This window comes from Megalobrama amblycephala, linkage group LG23 (assembly GCF_018812025.1).
Source record: "Megalobrama amblycephala isolate DHTTF-2021 linkage group LG23, ASM1881202v1, whole genome shotgun sequence".
Taxonomy (NCBI): Eukaryota; Metazoa; Chordata; class Actinopteri; order Cypriniformes; family Xenocyprididae; genus Megalobrama; species Megalobrama amblycephala.
The window spans coordinates 8,116,859-8,137,659 of record NC_063066.1 but is presented as its reverse complement, the minus strand read 5'-3'; the positions used below and the strand labels follow the sequence as shown (position 1 = coordinate 8,137,659).

At 36.4% G+C, this 20,801-nt stretch overlaps 1 protein-coding gene across 1 annotated transcript; it reads left to right on the top strand.

Annotated features, from left to right (window-relative positions):
- The first annotated feature begins 1,311 nt into the window (after window positions 1-1,311).
- mtnr1ab (melatonin receptor 1A b) lies at window positions 1,312-20,560 on the top strand. Its single transcript, XM_048176887.1, has 2 exons — window positions 1,312-2,414; window positions 17,792-20,560. The coding sequence occupies exons 1-2, from the start codon at window positions 2,228-2,230 to the stop codon at window positions 18,658-18,660; spliced, it is 1,056 nt and encodes a 351-aa protein (XP_048032844.1). The 5' UTR covers window positions 1,312-2,227; the 3' UTR covers window positions 18,661-20,560.
- Window positions 20,561-20,801: the final 241 nt, after the last annotated feature.

The window sequence follows — 20,801 nt, the reverse complement described above, 5'->3', positions numbered from 1 at the left end:
CTAACTTCTCATTTGATCTTTTATTTTTTTTAATGAAAAGTTTTATGTTTGTTTCGGTAACATCTGCTCCTAAGGATCCCAACATTAGGAAAGAGAAGCTTTTGCTTGTTTTTAACAGTGTTCTTGACAATGTTAGTCTGACCTCAAAGGGTTAGTTCATCCAAAAATGAAAATTATGTCATCATTTACTCACGTCATTCCAAACCGTAAGACTTTTGTTCATCTTCGTTTAAGCTTCCGTAAGAACCAATGAGGTTTGTTCTTATGCAGTTGAGCTTCTATGATGGTGATGATCAATGTGGATAAAAGCCTAAATTGAGTCTTATCATCATATAAAGCAATCGTGTGTCCTCAGAAAATTTTGATAAAAACCGCTCAATTATGGATTCGTTTTATGATCTCTTTGAACTTTTTGAAGCGTCAAAGTAGTAATTGCGTGGACTGTCAATGGAGGGACAGAAATCTCTCCAATTTAATGTACAATATTTTCATTTGTGTTTCAAAGATGAAGTCTTACGGGTTTGGAAGGACATGAGGGTGAGTACTTAATGACATTTTTTTTCCTTTTTGGGTGGACTTATTTGTATGGCACATTGCAGTGTAATGAATGTTTTGCAAAAATGCTGTTGAAAGGTGAGGGAATTATATTAAGCCCGATATCCACTACCCTTAAGTACACATTCCAGTAATTGTAAAGGGCAGAGAGATTGTGAAAAAAGTTTCAATTATCACTCGTTTTGGTGCAAGACACCTTGACTAACTTTAGAAATGGACCTCGGAGGAAAATAGTTCCAATATATGATATAACCCGTTTAACTTCTAACACACTGGAATGTATATCTTTGACATGTCTGAAATGGAGTGTGTATGAGAGAGATAAAACTGCAACTATTCAGTGTGGTTTATTTAAAGAAGCTGGCACTGATAGGAATCCTCCAATGCAAAGCTAATGCATGGTGCTGAGCCACAGTCCAAAGAGTATTTGGACCACATTACGCTATGACGAATACATTTGGCTGTATGTGCAAATGGACAGCTGCATGGTCTAAAGGTTGTTTTTAAGGGGCAGTTTATTATTCCTGCTCAGATGCTTTTTGCAGTTCTGTCTGGCAGTTGGAAAACTCCTACATTTAGATAACAGAATGCAAAGACACAATTTTTTCTTTAGAATAATATGCACTGACGAACTGTTCAACACCAGGAATATGTATTAAAACTTCTCATACATTTTTTTCATAATAAGTGATGATAAAGTGCAAATGCATGATACATGAATGACTGCATGTCTATTATAGGGCTGGGTGATAAAAAAAATTCTCAATATTGTCTCAGGGGGAAGCTGTCACACATGATATGTTTCAGTAGCTCTAGTGTTTTAAGTCAAACGCCCAATTAGACCGTTTCAAAAAAGGTCAAGGTGTGTTTAATGAACTGGAACTTTTGTTCTGAGTAATAACAGTGAAAATGCCAAGTGCTTACAGACTTTGAAAAAGATGCATTGGAGTAAAAAGTGAAATAACTAGCCTCTCCAGTCTTAGTTTTTTTTAACTTATACAGGTATGTTGCCAAGCGCACATCAAACTGCTCTGAAACATGCTACTGTATGACTTTAATGCTTTATGATTTTAAAGACATTTAGTCTAAGGGAACTTACTGTTTACCTAATACAGAAACAGCCACGAAGCAACCTTTGTGAAGTGTCTTGCGTAAAGGCATTACGAAAAGTTTAAGGATTCCTCTCTGCGGGGTTTGAAGTTCAGCCCAAGTCTTTGACCAATATACCACACACTGAAACGATTATTTATTATTTAAACTACGTGAATATTTCAATAAACCATGAATGACCAAAAATAATACATGAACACATGTACACAATCGCAAGTGGATGTGAAAAGAAGCAGCTCAACCTTCTCCGAGCCGATTTCGTTGTCTTCCACAGCGGGGCAGCGTTACAGCGATCTACAGACAGCATCCATAGGCATTTAAGATGAACTTAACTTGCTGTCGAATGTCACATACCAACTATCTGATGTAGACAGAAAGCTATAAAAGTGCGGACACATGTCCGCGCGCAGAGCATGAAGGCGCGCGCTCCATCGAGGACCATGGCATGATATGAGACCTTCATTTTACGCACGTTTACGTAAACTCAATAACAGCCACACATGACTTTCCAATGGAATCAAATCCTATGATTTATGGCGAGGATTACTGAAGTGAAGATAAAATGAAAATAAATGGCAGCCGGTTGATGAACAGTTCTTCATTGAGCCCTTACGAGACCACGCTGGATCGCCCTCCCTGGGTCGCCACAACTTTGGGCAGCTTTCTGATCTTCACTATCGTGGTTGATATATTGGGGAACCTCTTGGTGATCCTCTCCGTGTGCAGAAACAAGAAACTTAGAAACGCAGGTAAGATCGCTTTTAAACCAAATATGGCAAGCCTTTTAAACATTTATTCATTTAAAAACCTACGAGTATCTATTTTTTTTGTCACTAGCCTACAGTGCTTATTTTTAATTCCTAGCAAGTAATCCAATGTTAGTATCTTTTTTCACTTTCATCTTCAACTATTCATTCGATTCTAGTAGCTACTACAAATAGTGACTAACATAGCCTATATTCAATTCATCAGCATACTTATTCCTTAGATTCTAGTGAGTATTTCTTTAGTAAGTTATCTCAGTAGTGACAAGGAACTATATGCCATTCATTTTTATCATAAATAAAGGTTCAGATGTTAACTACATTAATTGATATAACGGACTATATACAGTTGTAGCTGTTCCAGTACATACTACATCGTTTCCAGCTTTATCATTACTTACTCATTGCATTTAATATATATAGTAGCCTATCTGTTCGATTTGTAGTTAATTAGGTTTTGTATCTCACTACAGTTGCTTTACTGAGGTAATGACTTGTAAAAATAACAACTTTATAGTTCATTAATATCATACTAGCAGGATTTAAGCACCAGGATTCCAGTTAATGGAGTGCTTAAATTACAGGATATCAAATATTGACAGGATTACATGCATACTGTTCAACAGACAGTGTTCTCTGTATGAAGTGAGGATTAGGACTGTATTCTTAGTGTGATTTCATATTTTCTGTCATTCCTAACAGGAGTTTTTATTGTACTGTATTGGACAGTAAGGAACTATTTTTAGAGGTTTCAGGTGACTGGCCCAATATCAAACAAAACTGAACAGGCCAGTCATTTTCCTGTGAGTGGATGGAGTGCTTATCACCGGTGTCACACCGACCCATATGTCACGTTTCTCTGCCAATAAAGACAGAGACCTTATGTCGTTCCTCAACTGTGAAGTTTGTGGCACCAGTTTGAAAACTACATCAGCACTATTTTTACAAGGAAAACAAGGTTTACAAGGTTTTAGACAAAAAAATGTAGCCTGCACTTGTTCATACTTTACAGTGCTTGTTTACATGAAGTACAAAGCAACTTCAATTAACTAAATATATACTTAAAGGGATAGTTCACCCTAAAATGAGAATTCTGTCATCATTTACTCACCCTCAAGTTGTTTCAAACCTGTATGAATTTTTTTTCTTCTGCTGTACACAAAATAATATGTTTTGAATAACATGGGTAACCAAACTGTTTTTGGGCACCATTGACTTCCATAAAAAAAAAAAAAAAAAAAAAACTATGGAAGTCAATAGTGCCCCACAACTGTTCGGTTACAAACATTCTTCAAATATCTTCTTTTGTGTTCAGCAGAACAAATAAATTCATACAGGTTTCGAACAACTTGAGGGCGAGTAAATGATTCCTTTATGTGGAGCAGCATGTGTTTCTGCTGTTAAAATTTGGTAGGCATCAAAATATGGTATCAAATATTCATATCATGACAGTCCCTGAAGCTTTTATAATGGTATATGATAAACAAGATTTAGTGTTGTCTTCTTAATAACAAGTTTAATAACCTTTTTACAATAACAAGAGGAACTTTTAACATGTAATTACGATAAAACAATACACAATAAATAAAAATATAACTAAACAAATGTTTCAAACTGATTTGCTACAGAACACAACTACAGTATAAAGAACAATAATAAAGAATCAGAATACTTTCAATTACTATTTACAAATCTTTTCTGGACTGGCATGTTTTAGACCAGATAAAAATGTCAAAGTGTAAACAAATGCTTGAAAATAAACATTAAGTATTTAAATGTTTTTATTTATTTCATTAAAACCATAGCAAGTACAGAAAACTGAATGGCTGTTTGAAAACATGTATACTGAGTGACTTAGTTTTCTTCTCTGCGGGTGTTAGAAACACAAAGTTGCGCAGCGCTGCAATCGGGGTAACCACTATATTTCTGCTTTTCCATAAGTGCTACCTACTGTCACATTTTCGTTAAGCCCATCACGCAGCATACATGCAGTGTTGTAAATTTTAACTGGTTAATAGGAAAGAGGCAAATGTGTATTCTAAAAATCTAAATTCCAAAAATAAGGTACTGAGAATTATTCACAAAGTCCACGATAACAGTTGCTTACTGAACGTTCATTACCAAAACATACCAAATCCCGACATGTGTCTAAAATTAAGGATATTACTATGTAAACTGTAACACTTTGCCCTGAAATGTGTTTATTTTCTTTCCTCTTGTCCTGAGTACACTGCACCATGTTCTTTGAGTAGTGGGTCAAATTAACCCAGTAATTGTTCCATTAGCCTCCCACGATGTGTGCTTCATTATGTTCCTCGCTATTGAGAGGACCTCCCATGGCCCATTTTGAAGACCACTGACCCAGTATGAAAATTCAATTAGCAATCATTCCACCACATATCCAAATAGTGATTCAAAAAATGCATATACGCGCTGTCACGTGAGCACGCACACATTCGCTGTTCATTGTTCTTCTCTGCGGAAACAAAGTGGTTCCGCTCCTCCCCGTTGCGGTCTATCTGTTTTATTTAAGCTACTCAACCTCAAAAACTCTATCTGCTGTGGCACCACTGTCTGTTTAGATTATTCAGACCAACCATTCCCTGCTGTTAGGTAAGCCTCATTTCAACACAGTCAGTGTACCTACATCATAAAACTGCCAATGCAACTCTACCTGAGAGCTAGCAATGATATGCTGTACTATATGCATGTTATGTCTTGATATGGGACAACCTGTAGATTTCAAGGTATATACACTCACTGGGAATCGAATTCATTGCCTTAGCGTTGCGAGTATCATGCAATACCAGTTGAGATACAAGAACCCCATACAGGCACTTGGTTCCCTTTTTAAATGTTTCAAGGTCTCGGACAGTGTAACAGAGCCCGTCTTCTCTGTGCGGCTCACATCTCTATCTACTGTTCTTTAGTTGCACTGACTTTGCTTATGAGCCCAAGGCAGTCTTATTAGATGAAGTTCACTGTTCATTCAAGAGGAACTCTCCTCCACCAATTATTCACAGAGGCTGTGTGAGAGGGCCCTTTCAGCAAGCTCTACATTGGTGGAATGAGGACAGAATCTTTCTACAGAATATAGTGATTACTTACAGTATTTTCAAACAACAGCATCTAAAAGTCTCAATAAAATGTATACAAAGATATAAAGTAATACTACTGATGATTTAAAAGTTCAGGTTTAACTGAACCATGGTGTGATTGTTTAATCTCAATTAAAATGTTGCCATGTTAAAGTACAAATTAAATGGATAGTTCATGAAATTTAATGTCACACATCTGAATGTCCTCATTGGTATTTTCTAAACAATTGGTTGGTAATTCAAGCTCTACTTGAATACTCTACTAAATAGGCAGACAGACAGACAGATAGATAGATAGATAGATAGATAGATAGATAGATAGATAGATAGATAGATAGATAGATAGATCTATCACGGTCATCATCTTTCTCACATTCCTTGGACTCCATTTCCCAGCATTCCTCCTTTTTACTCACCTGCACTCCGTCAACAATCACCACTGATCACCACCAGCTGTTTCTCATCACCTGCACTGTTTATAAGGACTCTCCACACACACACTCCTTGTCTAGTCTCATCTATGTCTCACTGTATGTGATCCTTGGATGGGACTCACCTAAAGACTCCTTACCTGATGTTTGTCTCCAGTTCCATTCTCCAGCTCCCCGTCTCCGCTCCTGTGTTCTTGTCTTACAAACAAAGTAAAGTGCTCAGGGGCCGTATTCACAAAACATCTTAAGGCTAAAAGTAGCTCCTAACTTGCCGATTTAGGAGAAACTCTTAAAAGTAATGGCCGTGTCAGTCCTAATTTTAGGAGTCCTACATTTTTGAGTATTCAGAGTACTCACAAAGTATTTTAGCGCTAAAACTAGCTCCTAAATCTGTGAAACATTAGGAGTAGTCAAGAGGACTCCTAAGTCACTAAGACCAAATCACAAACAGTCCTAATCCACCCAAAGACACTGTACACCATTGAGGCAATAGCAATAGAGCCTTGGGTGCTGAACCTTTTCTTCATAAATGCAATACATTTTGATTTATAGATTTGAATCTACGATGAGACGTCAAAAAAAAAAAAAAAAAAAAACTTTAACAAATAAATAAATGTTGTCTGATTACCTGTGACAATGGTTTTCATGAGTTCACACTTACAAATGATTGAATGGAGTAAAAATATATATATATATGATAATAATATAATATAATTTATCGCTTGAATTCTGCATTCCCTTGAGATGAAGACATCCAAGAGGTGGACAATTAACTGTATAATACTAGTTTAATTAGTGACACTTAACCTACATTTTAAAAGCTTTATGGCAACATTTTTATTAAAAAATATTTATTTGAATAATGCAACATTTGTATTTTAAAACCTGTATTTTAATGTGGAAACATGACACCTCATTCTACAATATTTCTATGATTAAATTGCTGACTCCTCCCCCATCAGCCAATCACTGTGTTTATACTCCATAGCAACGAGGTCAACCCCGCCCTTACTCTTAGCTTAAGACTTCAGTCTATTCATTAATAAAAGTTTGTCTCTCAGCAGCTTTGTGAATAAGTTTTAAGAGAAAACTCCTAGCTTTTACTGCTATTTAGGAGAACTCTTAGTGGTAAAATAAAATGTTTTGTGAATACGGCCCCAGATTATCTTCATCATCGACTGTTAAATGTGTGTGTGTGTGTGTGTGGCGCTACTCACCTGTTCTGTGTCCATCCTGCTGCAATCACATTCCATATCCTCCATTGCAATTACCACTGTTCATTAAATAAAGCCTGTCTTCATTTATACTTACCATCTCCCTGGTCTGTGTTCCGTGACAACTGCATTGCCCTGTGGGAAACTCCCTAATTTTTTGCTTTTTGAAATGAAGCTTTATTTATTCTCGAGGACTTCATGTCCTCACTTCTGCCTGACTTGGCCCTCAGCCTGCCCTTTGGGCTGGTTTCGATGCCTTAAGGAATGGGCAATTGCTGATACATTGTACTGATGATGCGCTCACTTGCAGACTGACTCATTTTTGAAGATCCACTCTTGGCTTCTCCATTGTTAAACAGCCAGAAATGTCTGGTATGACACCATGTCAGACATTTCAATCTAGGGTCTATATGACATTGTGAATTTACTGTAGCCATATTTATTTATTTTTAAGTGGGGACAAAATCTTTTATTGCTGCTTATATGGCTGCTTTTTGTTCTCTCTGCTTAGTTAAAAGTTAAAACATTGAGGGAATGCATGATATGTAATACCCTGAAAGCACTTAATAAAAGTGCATAAATGTAAAGAGATATCTTTTTTTTTTAACAATACTTTACTTGAAGCAGCAGTTGCCATGTTTGTTTATTAGGCTAGTTTTTAATGAAGCTACTTTATGTACAGTCATTTCTGAATCTCCACAATAGAGCTACAGTAGCAAAACCAAGGTAACTGGTGAATGCATGAACTGAAAGAATGTCTTAACTTGAATGCAATTAAAGTTGTAATGGATCAAAGCATCTCACAAATGTAAATCTTAATTTCAAAAAGTACAGTCATGTTTTGTGGCTTCTGTTTGGTCCACTAAACAACTGACCACAAATCACAATTCACAAATCTCTCACTTTCTTGTTTAAAGCACACTTTATATTGTCATAATCTCTGTAATTTGTTTTTATTTTCCTCCCATGTTTCTGAGAGACTTTTTTACAAATACAAATTTTTTAAATACTCTTTATGGTTTCAGGCCAGGTTGCTTATTTTAATATATTATATATTGTTATATATTGTTCTGCTTGAGAGTCAATGTGGAGTGGTTACCCAAATTACCATAATGTACATAGAAATATGTGTTAATGCAGACAAAACAATATCCTCACTCAAGCATACTGATGGTCAGTGTGCAGCTATTGGCTTTGAATTGATTTGTTTAGTATTTCTGCAAGGCCAGATTGTGACCCTTTATTTTGGGTTTGACGGTGGCAGATGACAATATCAAATGTCACATCTCTCCTGATCGGGCTTCATAATGTTCTCATTATCTATAGAGATGAAGTGAGGAATGATCTTCATGAATAAATGTTGCTGCGGCTCTATTATTATTATTATTATTTTTTTATTATTATTATTATGAGGTACAGATAATCACCTTTAGATGTTTCAATTGTTTCTCCTAGAAGTAAATTTGGTTATTTCCCATTTTTACCTTACAAGGAATTTCAGAATGACATATTTTATTGTGCTGATCCTTTAACATAATCTGTGCCCAATTGTAAGCTGAATAGTACATGCTCAGCACTTTTTCTTTGTCTTTTGCCACTCTGCTCGTCTTTAGTTGTATTAAGCAAAAGTACATAAGTGATGAGTTTTGTTTGACAAGACTCCAGTATCATGTGAAACTGCCCTCCAGGATCCCAAGGCAGTAAAATATTGATTTAAGCATAATATTTCTGTGAACTCAAGGTTAGTCTTGAGCTTCTCTTTAGAGCTGAACTTATACTCAGTTGGAGTGACAAAATGATATCAAAGTTTATTTTGCAAAGGCTGCGATACCCGGCATTAACAAATTAGAAGCCGGTATTGCATAATTTGACAGTGTGATATTTGCTTTAATATGTGGTTGCTTAGATGTGGAGGCTACATTAAAGGGATATTAAATAAATATAACAAATACCTACAGGACCAAAAATCTGGTTAAAGCCAAGAAAGCTTAGTTCTGAAAACAAATACCCAACATTGGCCTTTGTAATGAGTGCTGAATTATTCTTTTAGTTAGATGATTAAAGATAAAGAGCAACTGCGTATCAATGTCTTTTGCCGTATTTGACTCGTGATAAATCAAGGGCACAGAATACAAAATAAATGTTATATGTATGCTATTACTGTATATATCATGTTATACTTCTGTACATACATGCAGTGCAACAAATTGGAAAGCTATGCTTATGGGTATGCATACTATTATGTTATTAAAATTATGTTAATATTTATATTTGTGTATAGTACTGTGCAAAAGTCTTTATCTGTGTCATTATCTGTGTTGTTAGAATGCACACGAACATGAAGATAAAGGTGAAAAAATGAAACAGAAAAAACAGAGACAGACTAAATCCAGAAGAACTGCGGCAACGTCTCCAAGATGCTTGAAGAAAATAGCTGTAGTACTTGAAAGGTTTTAGGCACTTGTGTAAAATGCTGTAAATTGAGGATGCTTTCAAAAATAATGTCATAAATAGTTTTTATTTATCTTCTATTAACTAAATCAAATCAATATTTGGTGAACACCCTTAAAACAGCTTTTGTCCTAGGTACACTTCTAATAACACAGTACACATACCCTTGCCTTGATAATTTGTTGCACTGCAAACCTTTTCTCTCTCCTGACTCTCTACACTATGAATCTCTAACGTTTTCTCGTGTTTATTTAATGTAGTTTGTTTGGTGCTTTATAAGAAGAGTCCTGCCACTGATGGTCTCTGCCTTAAAAGAGGAATGAATATGTATCTGCAGACTTCCAGGTTCTGACATATAGTTACATTCACAGTGCATGATGTCAGAGACCTGAAGAACTTGTCTGAAACCATCAGATTTCTGCTCATTTTTATCTGTGTTCCCTTTGAAGATCTCGGCGCTGTTCCATCTCAAATTACTTCAAACATTTGAATGCAAACAAGGTGGTGCCTTACTAATATCTAGTCTTTGCATTTGGCCTATTAAAGGCAGGGTAGGTAAGAAATTTTGTTCCAAATTTGTTTAAACTTTCTATATACATGCATAATTAAAATGTAAGAACTCTGATAAAAAGAGTATAAAAATCGAGTGACTCTAGACCGTTTAATCTGTATTAAACACAGCTCATTATTTCCATCCGGGACGAAACATAGGATTGGCTTAGGCGGCTGTCACTCTCTCGCAACCATGGCAACCACCCTTTTGCCACACATGACCTGCCCACTTGCGCGCGCACGTTTGATTTGGGGAATTCAAGAGGCATGGATCCTAGGAATACCAAAACAATGGCAGAGAAACAGCAAGCAAAATTCACAGTACCGGCCTATGCAGTTAGTGAAGGCAAACCAGGCAAAAAAGGAAGACAGTAACAGTACAAGAAAAGGCAATGAACAAAAAGTCTTTGGATAAACAAAGAAATAAAATGCGAGTTAATATCGGCGTGGCTCTCCAGCGATGGCGAGAACTGAGGGAACTCAAGGGGCTGAAAAGTGACTCCTTGATGGCTTTATTTCTGCTGGACAGGTAAATCTTTCTTTTTGTATTTTGATCATACATATTTTTTTGTTTATTTTTTCATGAAGCATGTGTCATTAGCACACGTAGCTGCGTAATATAGCTAACATAACATTACTTAGCGAGCCGTAGTAGAGACGATAAATAATCTATAGGCCTAGCTCAAGATGATAGCTATAGTGTTGAATTGTGCATAATTTTGCTTTAGATAACTAAATACATGTTTAACAGATAGTAGGCCTAACGTTACTCCGCATCTAGGAACTTTTCTTAGAACTATATTTACCCTCTGTCTAACTCTTTTACCATGTTCACCTGTAAGTTTACCTGCACGTTTTTTTTCGCCTTTGTTTTGTCAGGTAAATAATGCGTCTTCCAGCTCAGTGGTCGGAGTCGCACGTTCATGCGTTTTGGGGGCGTGGCTTTGGAAGGAGCCCAGAAGGGAGGGGGTGGAGTGAATGGAAATAATGAGCTGTCTTTAAAACAGTCGTGAGAGGTCTACAGACACTCGATTTTTATACTTTCTTTTTCAGAGTACTTACATTTTAAATATGTATTGATATATAAATAAAGTTTAAACAAATTTTGAAAAAAAAAGTTTTTTATACATTTTTTACCTACCCTGCCTTTAATGCTTTGTTGATGAGTAAACACATTGAACACACAAGTGAATATATTAATTATAATCTGATTAAACATGATATTTGATGTACAGTTCTTCACTGAATAAACAAACCCTGACATCTGGATTTGAGATCACAGAAGTGTTAAATCCCTTGTTGTTTTGCATTTACAGGATTCTGAATCACCTGAATGGCAAATGTCATGTGACAACGCTGGTTCACCACATGAACGCTTCACTAGCGATTAACCTGGGCCGCGTTTCCCAATTATTCTAAGATCAGCTTAGGCTTACAATGCTTTTGTGAAATGCAGCCCTGATCTGTGATGTCAAAGACTGCAGACGAGAACAAAAATCCACTCCACTCTTTAAGAGCCCAACAAAAACAAATCATGGTATGAATGGCTATCATTGGAGAAAGATGCTTTTTAGTTCTAGATGGTGTAGTTACAGCATCTACCAGCAGCTTCTAATGGGGCTTAAATTCATTTCATCTTAATGACGCTGTGTTGATAGCGAAGATGTTCTACCACATTTCCTGCTGAACAAGTTGTTTGTAACCATTTAGTCTTCATTACCATGTCCTACTACTATAAATACATTCACCTCTGCATCCTGTAGACCTGTTCAGCACAGAAGAAACGTCTGTTTGCATGTATGCATGATTAAAAAAAAGTATCTTATTTGGCAAAAAAAGAGATCTCATTTACACCTTTAACATTTTAATTGTGTGTCTTTTTATTGAGCAAAAGAGTCATTCATCATTGAATCAGACTACAGTGGTCACGTTGTGCTGCATGTGTGTTTTTTATTTATTTATTTTTATAGCACAGTTGAATGACCCACTGTCTTCGCATTATTTTGCAGTACCCAGTCTTTTTTTTTCTCATCACATTCAACTCAAACTGCAACCTCACGACTCAGCTAATAAAATGTAATTTCTTTTGCCATGCTGCTATAGATTCAGCCGCGGTGAAATAGCAGTTCAGGAAACACTGCAAGTAGTCAATGAAAATTTTAGTAAGTAATTATCTCTTTGCACTCTGTATGGGAACTTTTGCACTCTTATCCAACATAGAACAGTCAGTAAATTTGTGCTTCCAAGCTAAAAGGGGTCGCTCACAGACAACAGTCAGATGGAAGTTATTTGAGTCAGGCTACTGGCTCATTCAATTTAACCACATTTTCTCCTTCCTTTGCTTTTTTTCCTCTGCTTTCTGATGGCTCTGCGTCTATTTTTGTGATGTGCAATATGAACTTGTTTGCATTAACTAAGAAATTACTTGCTTTGTATATATACTTCCATTCAAGTTTAGGGTTAATAAGATTTGTAATGTTTTTGAAGGAAGTTTCTTATGCTCAGCAAGGCTGCATTTATTTAATCAAAAAACTAAAACTGTAATATTGTGAAATATTATTACAATTTAAAGTACTTGTTTAATATTGTAATATATTTTAAATAATGTAATTCATTCCTGTGATAGCAAGTCTGAATTTTCAGCATCATTACTCCATTCTTGAGTGTCATACGATCCTTCAGAAATCATTCTGATATGCTCAAGAAACAATTATTATTATTATCAATCAATGATTTTAGTGGAAACCGTCATACAATTTTTTTTTCTCAGGAATCTTTGATTAATAGAAAGTTCAAAAGAACAGCATTATAAATGTCTTTACTGTTGCCACAGTGCAGTGATGTGGAAGAAGAGAATTTGAGGCGTATCTAATTGCATGCTGAATTTATTAAAGCAAACCAAAAACACAGGAATCCAGTAAAAAGACATCATTGTCACAGTTTTCTATCAACATCAAACTTAGGATATAGTAAGAAAAGTACCGACAAAGGAATGCTAGGTCAAAGGGATATATACATAAAAATAGCAACGAGGACCTAAACTAGAAACAGGCGAGACTAATCGGAAACCAAGAAAACAAACGCAGGAAGTAAAAAGTGAAGTCTTTAGAAACACAAACTAAATGTGACAATTGTCACTTTTGATCAATTTAATGTGTCCTTGCTGAAGTATTATTAAAAAAAATCATACTGACCCCAAACTTTTGAATGGCAGCATATGTAACTGGTCCTAGTCGTCCCACTTCAAGCGGAATTTGAACAAGTGTCTCCAGCATGGGAAGTGGGCGCTCTAACAAGGATGCTTTCCATTAAACTCACCCTCTTAAACCTCAATCCCATCCGGGTCACAGCACCAAGTGATTGTTTACACACACAACTCTTACTAGCCTGCTTTCCGTCAAACCAAAATTTATTTAGACACCTTGAACATTTAATTCATTAATACAGTTTATTCATAGGAAAAAAAATGGTAATAAAATATGACAAGATCTCAGTTAAACTGTGTCAGAAAAAAATAATCTTAATTATGTCAGATAACACTTAAGCAAAACATGGTCAGGTCAAAGTGTCTGAATAATTTTTGGTTCCAAATGTTTATCAATTTTACTGGTAGTCCACTGGATGAAGAATTTTTGGGTATAATATGTCACAGTTTACTTTTATTTAGCTATCCTCACTTACATAAATGAACTATAGTGTCCTGCACCCACTAGTAAAAATATATCAAAAATGTCTGAATAATTTTTGGTTTGACTGTACATGTTCCTGATTGAAAACTTAAAAATTCAAGAAGCTTCTTTTATCTTCAGTTGATTTCATCTAAGGCTGAAAGTTTCTCTTTTTTTTTCTGTTCTTGTTTCTCTTTCCTTCAGTGATTCTGCTTGTTAACAGCAGGTGTTCATAATTAATGCTCAATCATTATTATCTCATTAACTTCAACACTGCCTCAATAGCCGCTTTTCCACTGCAAAGGCAGGCGTGCTAGTGCGTGCCATGGCCGGTCGCGTTTCCACTGTCACTTCCGGGGCTTGATCGTGCCTCTTCGGTGCTTCCTTGGTGCCAAAGGCACAGGTTTTTCGGCCCGCCGAAAACCTTGGTCCAAAGCTGGCCAGCTGGTGCTTGAGAGGCGCGGTCGAGGTGAAAGGCAGAGCTAATCATAGTCAGGTGATGGTCTACATGCTGAAATGGGTTGGGTTGTGTGACGTTTGATCAAGGGAGGTGTGTTTAAGTGCGGTTTTATCTGCGCTGCGGAGCTAGCGGACCGACAGTGGAAACGCAACTTGATTTTGGCCTCGGTGCTTAAGGTCTGTGGCCATAGGCCCAGCCCGGCACGCTGTTAGCCCTGGCTCACACTGGCCCGACAGTGGAAAAGCGGCTATTGGTACTTTAACTCTGTAGTGTGCACACACATGAACACTAAATGTAAAAAAAAAAAATCTTGCAAGATAATTTAATCATAGAGTGCATTACAGAAACAAACAAAAAAGCAGTCACAAACAGTTGGATGTATAAGAGTTAACAGAGTGAGAAATTCTCTTTGCACTCCTCTGGCTCCTTAAGGATCCTGTGAATCTGACCGTGAATTTCTCTCACTGTATGTGAGGTGGTGTGGAAAAATCATAACCAAAGGTTTGCCCTGCAGCATAGATGCCATTAGTGGCACAAACAAACTCTCCAGGGAGAAGTGACATGCTTGTAAGGGCTTTTACTCTACAGTCTCAGAGTCTTTGCCTCTTATGCTACTGTAGAATGGCTCTGCATTCAAAAGCACATAGATCAGTGCTGCATTCATGTTTGCAGTGGGAGGTTTAAATATTTTGGACATTTTATCATTTTTCAAGATCGTGATTGTAATCATTTTGAATATTGCATTTTGTAGTGTCTGTCCAAACAAACTAGAACCTGACATGCAAATATTATAAATATTAATGATATCATGTTGACAGTTTTGTTAAACTTTCTAGTAGTTTGACATGTGCTTACAGACAAAAATTCAGATTTGAGCTAACAACTAGCATGCCATCTCACTCTGACATAGTGATGTATGTTAGACTTTACAAACACTGTAATTAACAGTTAATTTTTCCTAGACATCGACATCAGATAAGATACCTAGCAAAGGTTGTATAAAAACTAGGGGTGTAATGGTACACGTATTCGTACCGAACCATTTCGGTACAGGGGTTTCGGTTCGGTGCACGTGTGTACTGAACACATTACATTGAAGCCTAACCACCAATAATCGCAATAAGCTCTGCGTTTTCTTACTTTAGATAAGAAACAAAGTGTCATCCTTCGAATTCTGTCCACGAAATCACGAAATTCAAACACAAAATGCTGTTTCGACGCGCTTTGATGTGGCGTGACAGATCACTGTAAAGGCGCCTCGGTTCAACTGGCAGTAATCTCGTCCTCACTAGTGACAGAATAAAATTAAATGAACATCTGAAGGTATGTTGAAAGATACAGTACAACTTTCTGAAACGTATAATATCTCGTGTTATTGCTAATTCAGTGTTTCAACGGCATAAAGACGTCAATAAAACAGCTTGTAAACAATATGTCATGTAGCATTTACCTCAGAAATGCCATTTAGTGTCCACAGCTTGTTAGTTCGCCAGAGAAATGAACTCTTCGCTTAATATATGCACTGTATTAGCCAATATATTCATTATATTTTACTTAACCTGTTAGTGATGTCTTGATTATTTAATGTATGTTTAAATAAATCTGTCATGAAAATGACAGCCACTGTGTAAATGATTATATTTCAACAACAAATTGGAGTAAAACTGAATTTTATAATTAGATTTAGAAGTTGATGCAAAAACTGCCTTATGTGCAGCTTACATGTTTGCATACAATTTGTTATTTAAGTGTTGATTATTATACTGTATCTAAAAATAAAAAGCAATTGAATTTAGGCTAATAGTTTGGGCTTAGTTGTTAACATTTAATATTATAGTATCCTAATGTTCAAGTAAGAGCTCCCTACATAGTTTATAGCATCAACAAAGATAATTTTTTTATCCTTAAGAAACTTTTAGTTATAATTTATTTTATTATATTTAAAGACAAAAGCACAATTTGTTCAGTAAACCACTGTTTAATAATAAAAAAAGCAATTTTATGTTTAGTTTTCTCCCCACCTGCTGTACCAAACCGTGACTTCAAAACCGAGGTACGTACCGAACCGTGAGTTTTGTGTACCGTTACACCCCTAATAAAAACAGTACTCTTATCTCCTTCCAGTTGTAATCATATAAAGCATCAAGAACTCTTGGGAGATAAACTCAGCTTGATGTGCATGAAAATTAATGATGTCTCACGTGAAGTCAAGCTGAAGATGACTTCTGCACTGAGATTGTTGTCCACGCTACAGGGCCCCTGCTGGGTCTCGCTTCACATTTTCCCTCTTTCTGCTAGGTGTCCTCAGTTCAAATTAAAACTTAGGAACACAACAGTTGAAAAGAGAGAAACCGTTGAGATGTCACAAGAATAATTCACCAAGTCACTGTTCTGGAATGATCTTCTGCTCTAATGATTCCTCTTAACATTGAGCTAAATTTGCTAAAACATGAATGTGTTTATTTGGGGTTACAAGATTTGCACAGAATGTTCTCACAAGTATCTGAGATAAAAAATAAAAATAAAAATGGCAATATGCGAGTGCAGTGTTCCACATCTGAACTGGGAGTCCATTTAGTTTGATTGATTCACATTCTGAGTTTTTACCTTTTTATTTGAAGTGAGCCAAAAGGAAATGAGTAGAAATTGACAGAATGAGAAAATACACTTCTAGACACTTTAAAATTTGTTCTTCCCTGTAGTATAACAAGCTTCTTGTTGTTCAGTTAAATGGATAGTTGCCTGATCTTTTTCCCCTTTTCCTTCCTTCCTTCCTTCCTAATTCCACAACTAAAAAAGTACCTAAAAATATACTAATTCAAAAGTGTTTTCAAGGTGAAAAAAAACCTTAATCAGTTAATCATACTAATTTCAAGTAGTATAAATGATTTTAAATGTGTATGAAGCACAAATACATAATACATGAATAAAGAACAAACATCTGAAAATGGTATTTTTTAAAACCAGTGACTCCCAAGTATGGAGCTATAGCCATGGTCTAGTGTCTCTTCTAACCTGGGCCCCAAAAGTTCTAAAAGGCCTTCATTGGAGAGCGAAGTATCATGTGACAATAACAGATGCAACTCAAATCCTTTTAATAGTGAAAGCAGCTGCCAGACTTAGGAAAGCTATGATTTAATTAGATGCAATAAAGGTCATGCTGCAAAAGTATACTGGCATCCGCCCTGAAAAGCGCCTAAACTTTAAAAGTCGTCATACGCAAAACTTCACACAAAAATAATCTGATGACTGCAGAATCTGAGACGGCGGACACATGGCAGTCATATGAAACCTCTTTAGTTCCCCTCTATTAAAAGGATCGCTAGAGTATTGTATTTGCCCTCATGTTTTTCAATAACCTGATAAATTGCATTCTGGAAATTTTAATAAGCTGTTTGCTTGAAAGTTTTCCCATTTTCACAAAGTCACTTTGTGCCTGTAATTGCTTTATTTGCATTTATCTCCTTTCCACTGTCATTGTTTTGCAGGGAACATATTTGTGGTGAGCCTGGCAGTAGCTGACCTGGTGGTAGCAGTTTATCCTTATCCTCTCGTGCTGGTCTCCATTTTCCACAATGGATGGAACTTGGGATTTGTCCACTGCCAGATCAGTGGATTCCTGATGGGACTGAGCGTGATTGGATCTATATTTAACATAACCGGCATTGCCATCAATCGCTACTGCTATATCTGTCACAGCCTCAAGTATGACAAGCTATACAGCGATAAGAACTCTCTTTGTTACGTCCTGCTCATCTGGATACTGACCGTGGTCGCTATAGTGCCAAACTTTTTCGTGGGCTCCCTGCAGTACGACCCCAGGGTCTTCTCGTGTACGTTTGCGCAGTCGGCCAGCTCAGCGTACACCATCGCTGTGGTGTTCTTCCATTTCATTCTTCCAATCCTGATTGTGACGTACTGCTACCTGCGGATCTGGATCTTGGTGATCCAGGTGAGGAGACGCGTCAAACCCGATTTTCGGCCTAAACTCACGCCGCACGACGTAAGGAACTTCATCACCATGTTCGTGGTGTTTGTTCTTTTTGCCGTCTGCTGGGGTCCTCTCAATTTCATCGGCTTGGCGGTCGCCATAGACCCCGGGCGGGTTGCGCCCCTCATCCCGGAGTGGTTTTTTGTATCGAGTTATTTTATGGCCTATTTCAACAGCTGCCTTAATGCTATAGTCTACGGACTGCTGAACCAGAACTTCAGAAGAGAGTACAAAAAAATTATCATCTCACTCTGCACTGCGAAGATGTTCTTCCCGGAGAGTTCAAATGATGCTGTAGACCGGATCAAAAGCAAGCCATCCCCTTTAATGACAAACAACAACCGAGTAAAAGTGGATTCGGTATGAAAACACAGGAAGGGCACTGTACACAAAAACCAAATAAGCATTTCAGCTGCTTCCAGAAACAACTATTTATAACCGATGTTTATAACCTGAATACAGGTGCCTGTATTTCTCGTACCTGTTGCATTTTCTAGAGGGTGCATTACAAATATCTTGCTTTGTCTCAGTGTTTACAAGTTCATAATGATAGGCTTTTTTATTTTCTTTTATATACAGCAGGTTATAAAATCAATGCTATAAACCAATGTACACACTGTCATACATGAAAAACAAGGTGCCAAGATTAATAGCCCTTAAAGCTGATAAGTGCTCAACAATGTCATTTTATGATTTTTATCATATTGTATTTTAGGTTTAGTTGTTTTCAAAATGTTATTTATAGGCTGTCTGTAGCACATGCCAAATAATGCATTTGCAAAATAATACTTTATACTTTGTTTATTGTACTTAAATATAGTTATTTCTTGGTAACCTTGGTCTTAAATGGTCAGATAGCCAGTGCAGGGAAAATAATGTGAAAAACAGTATTTGCCCAATATTTGAAAGCAAATATCTTTCAGTTCCCATGACAGATTTAAGATTGGTTCACAATGTAAATGTTAGGCAAGCTCTTGAAGGGATAGTTCACCTAAAAAAGAAAATCACCATTTACTTACCCTCATGACATTTGGTATGATTTTTTTCATTTAATATTTTTTGCAGAAAAAGTATTTTTGTCATTACAATGAAAGTCAGTGGGGTCCAAAACATCACTGGACATCACTTTTTTTTGTTGAATGAACTATTCCTTTAAGGAGTCACTGTAGAAACATGCATATCTTATGAAATGTGAACAAAATGGTAAATTTTAAAAATGTTTAGACATTCATGTGCCATAACAGGTTCTTCTTATCCATCTGTTACAGCTCTTACTATTTATTTCAACAGATTGCATTGATATACTACTGCAATGGAGTGCATTTAATGACAACCAATATAAGTCTAATCTTAAACAACTTATCCATATTTTGGTATATAGATCAAGTTCAGTATACTACTATAAACCATCTTTATAATGTCAAATCAATGGCAGATGTTCAACACAGTACCTTACTTTCTTGTTTACAGCATAAAAAGCAACAAAATGGAACATATTTGCTTGTCCTTGAACTTTTCAATGTCAATAAAGTGTGCTGGATAAACTGAGATGAAAACAAGATGTAGGCTTGCTTAAAAGCTATAGAAGAGGAGAAATGGATAAACTGCTTTCATTTACTGTTTTAATGTTGGATGAGACTTGGGGGTTCATTAAAAGCAACATTAAACAGCTTTAGGGAAATTTCGACGCTACTAACTTTACATTTTTCAGTAGCGTGACAGTAGCTCGGCTGCTTTAAAAGTCAACATGTAATCAAAATAAACCCTATTTACATTTTCATTGCATGTTTATGGGTTTTTGTGAACAATTCATTGGTGCATATTCCTTTTTTATGTTATTTGGCATTTCTGCAGTTATTAGATAGGACAATGAAGCAATGGGAGAGAAGGAAACAGGATCTGGAAAATTCACAACTCTAACTCATGTTGCCCACAATGCAACTTCACAACAGCCCTGAGCACTGCCCACAAGGCTATACGGTTCCAGTGGTGGAAGAAAAGTCCTGTTTGCTTGCATTTCTTTTGCAACAACTTTCCTTTTCAGCTGATGTCATGCAGGCCACACAGGGTTTTGGATAATGCTGACCAAATAGCTGTTCAGTGTTATTGGTTGGATTTAATGTAATCTGTTCAGGCTTAATGTTGTGACTCTAATCAAGACTGTCATTGGTTTGCGCTAGATAGATAAGTACTGCTGATTAAAATAATAATAATTAAACCATACCGTCTGATAATTATGAACTTAAATAGATATTACCCTCTCAAACTGCTTCAATGTACTTTTTTTTTTTAAACTTGTGTTAACTCTTCACACTCAAGTTGTTCTAAACCTGTATGAATTTCTTTCTTCTGCTGAACATAGAAGAAGATTTTGAAGAAATATGCGGAGGAAAGTAAAACATGCAGGTTTGGAACAACTTGAGGGTGAGTGAATGATTACAAGATTTTCATTCCTTTAAAGGGACAGTTCCCAAAATTGAAAACATTTTGTCATTAGTATGTACTCA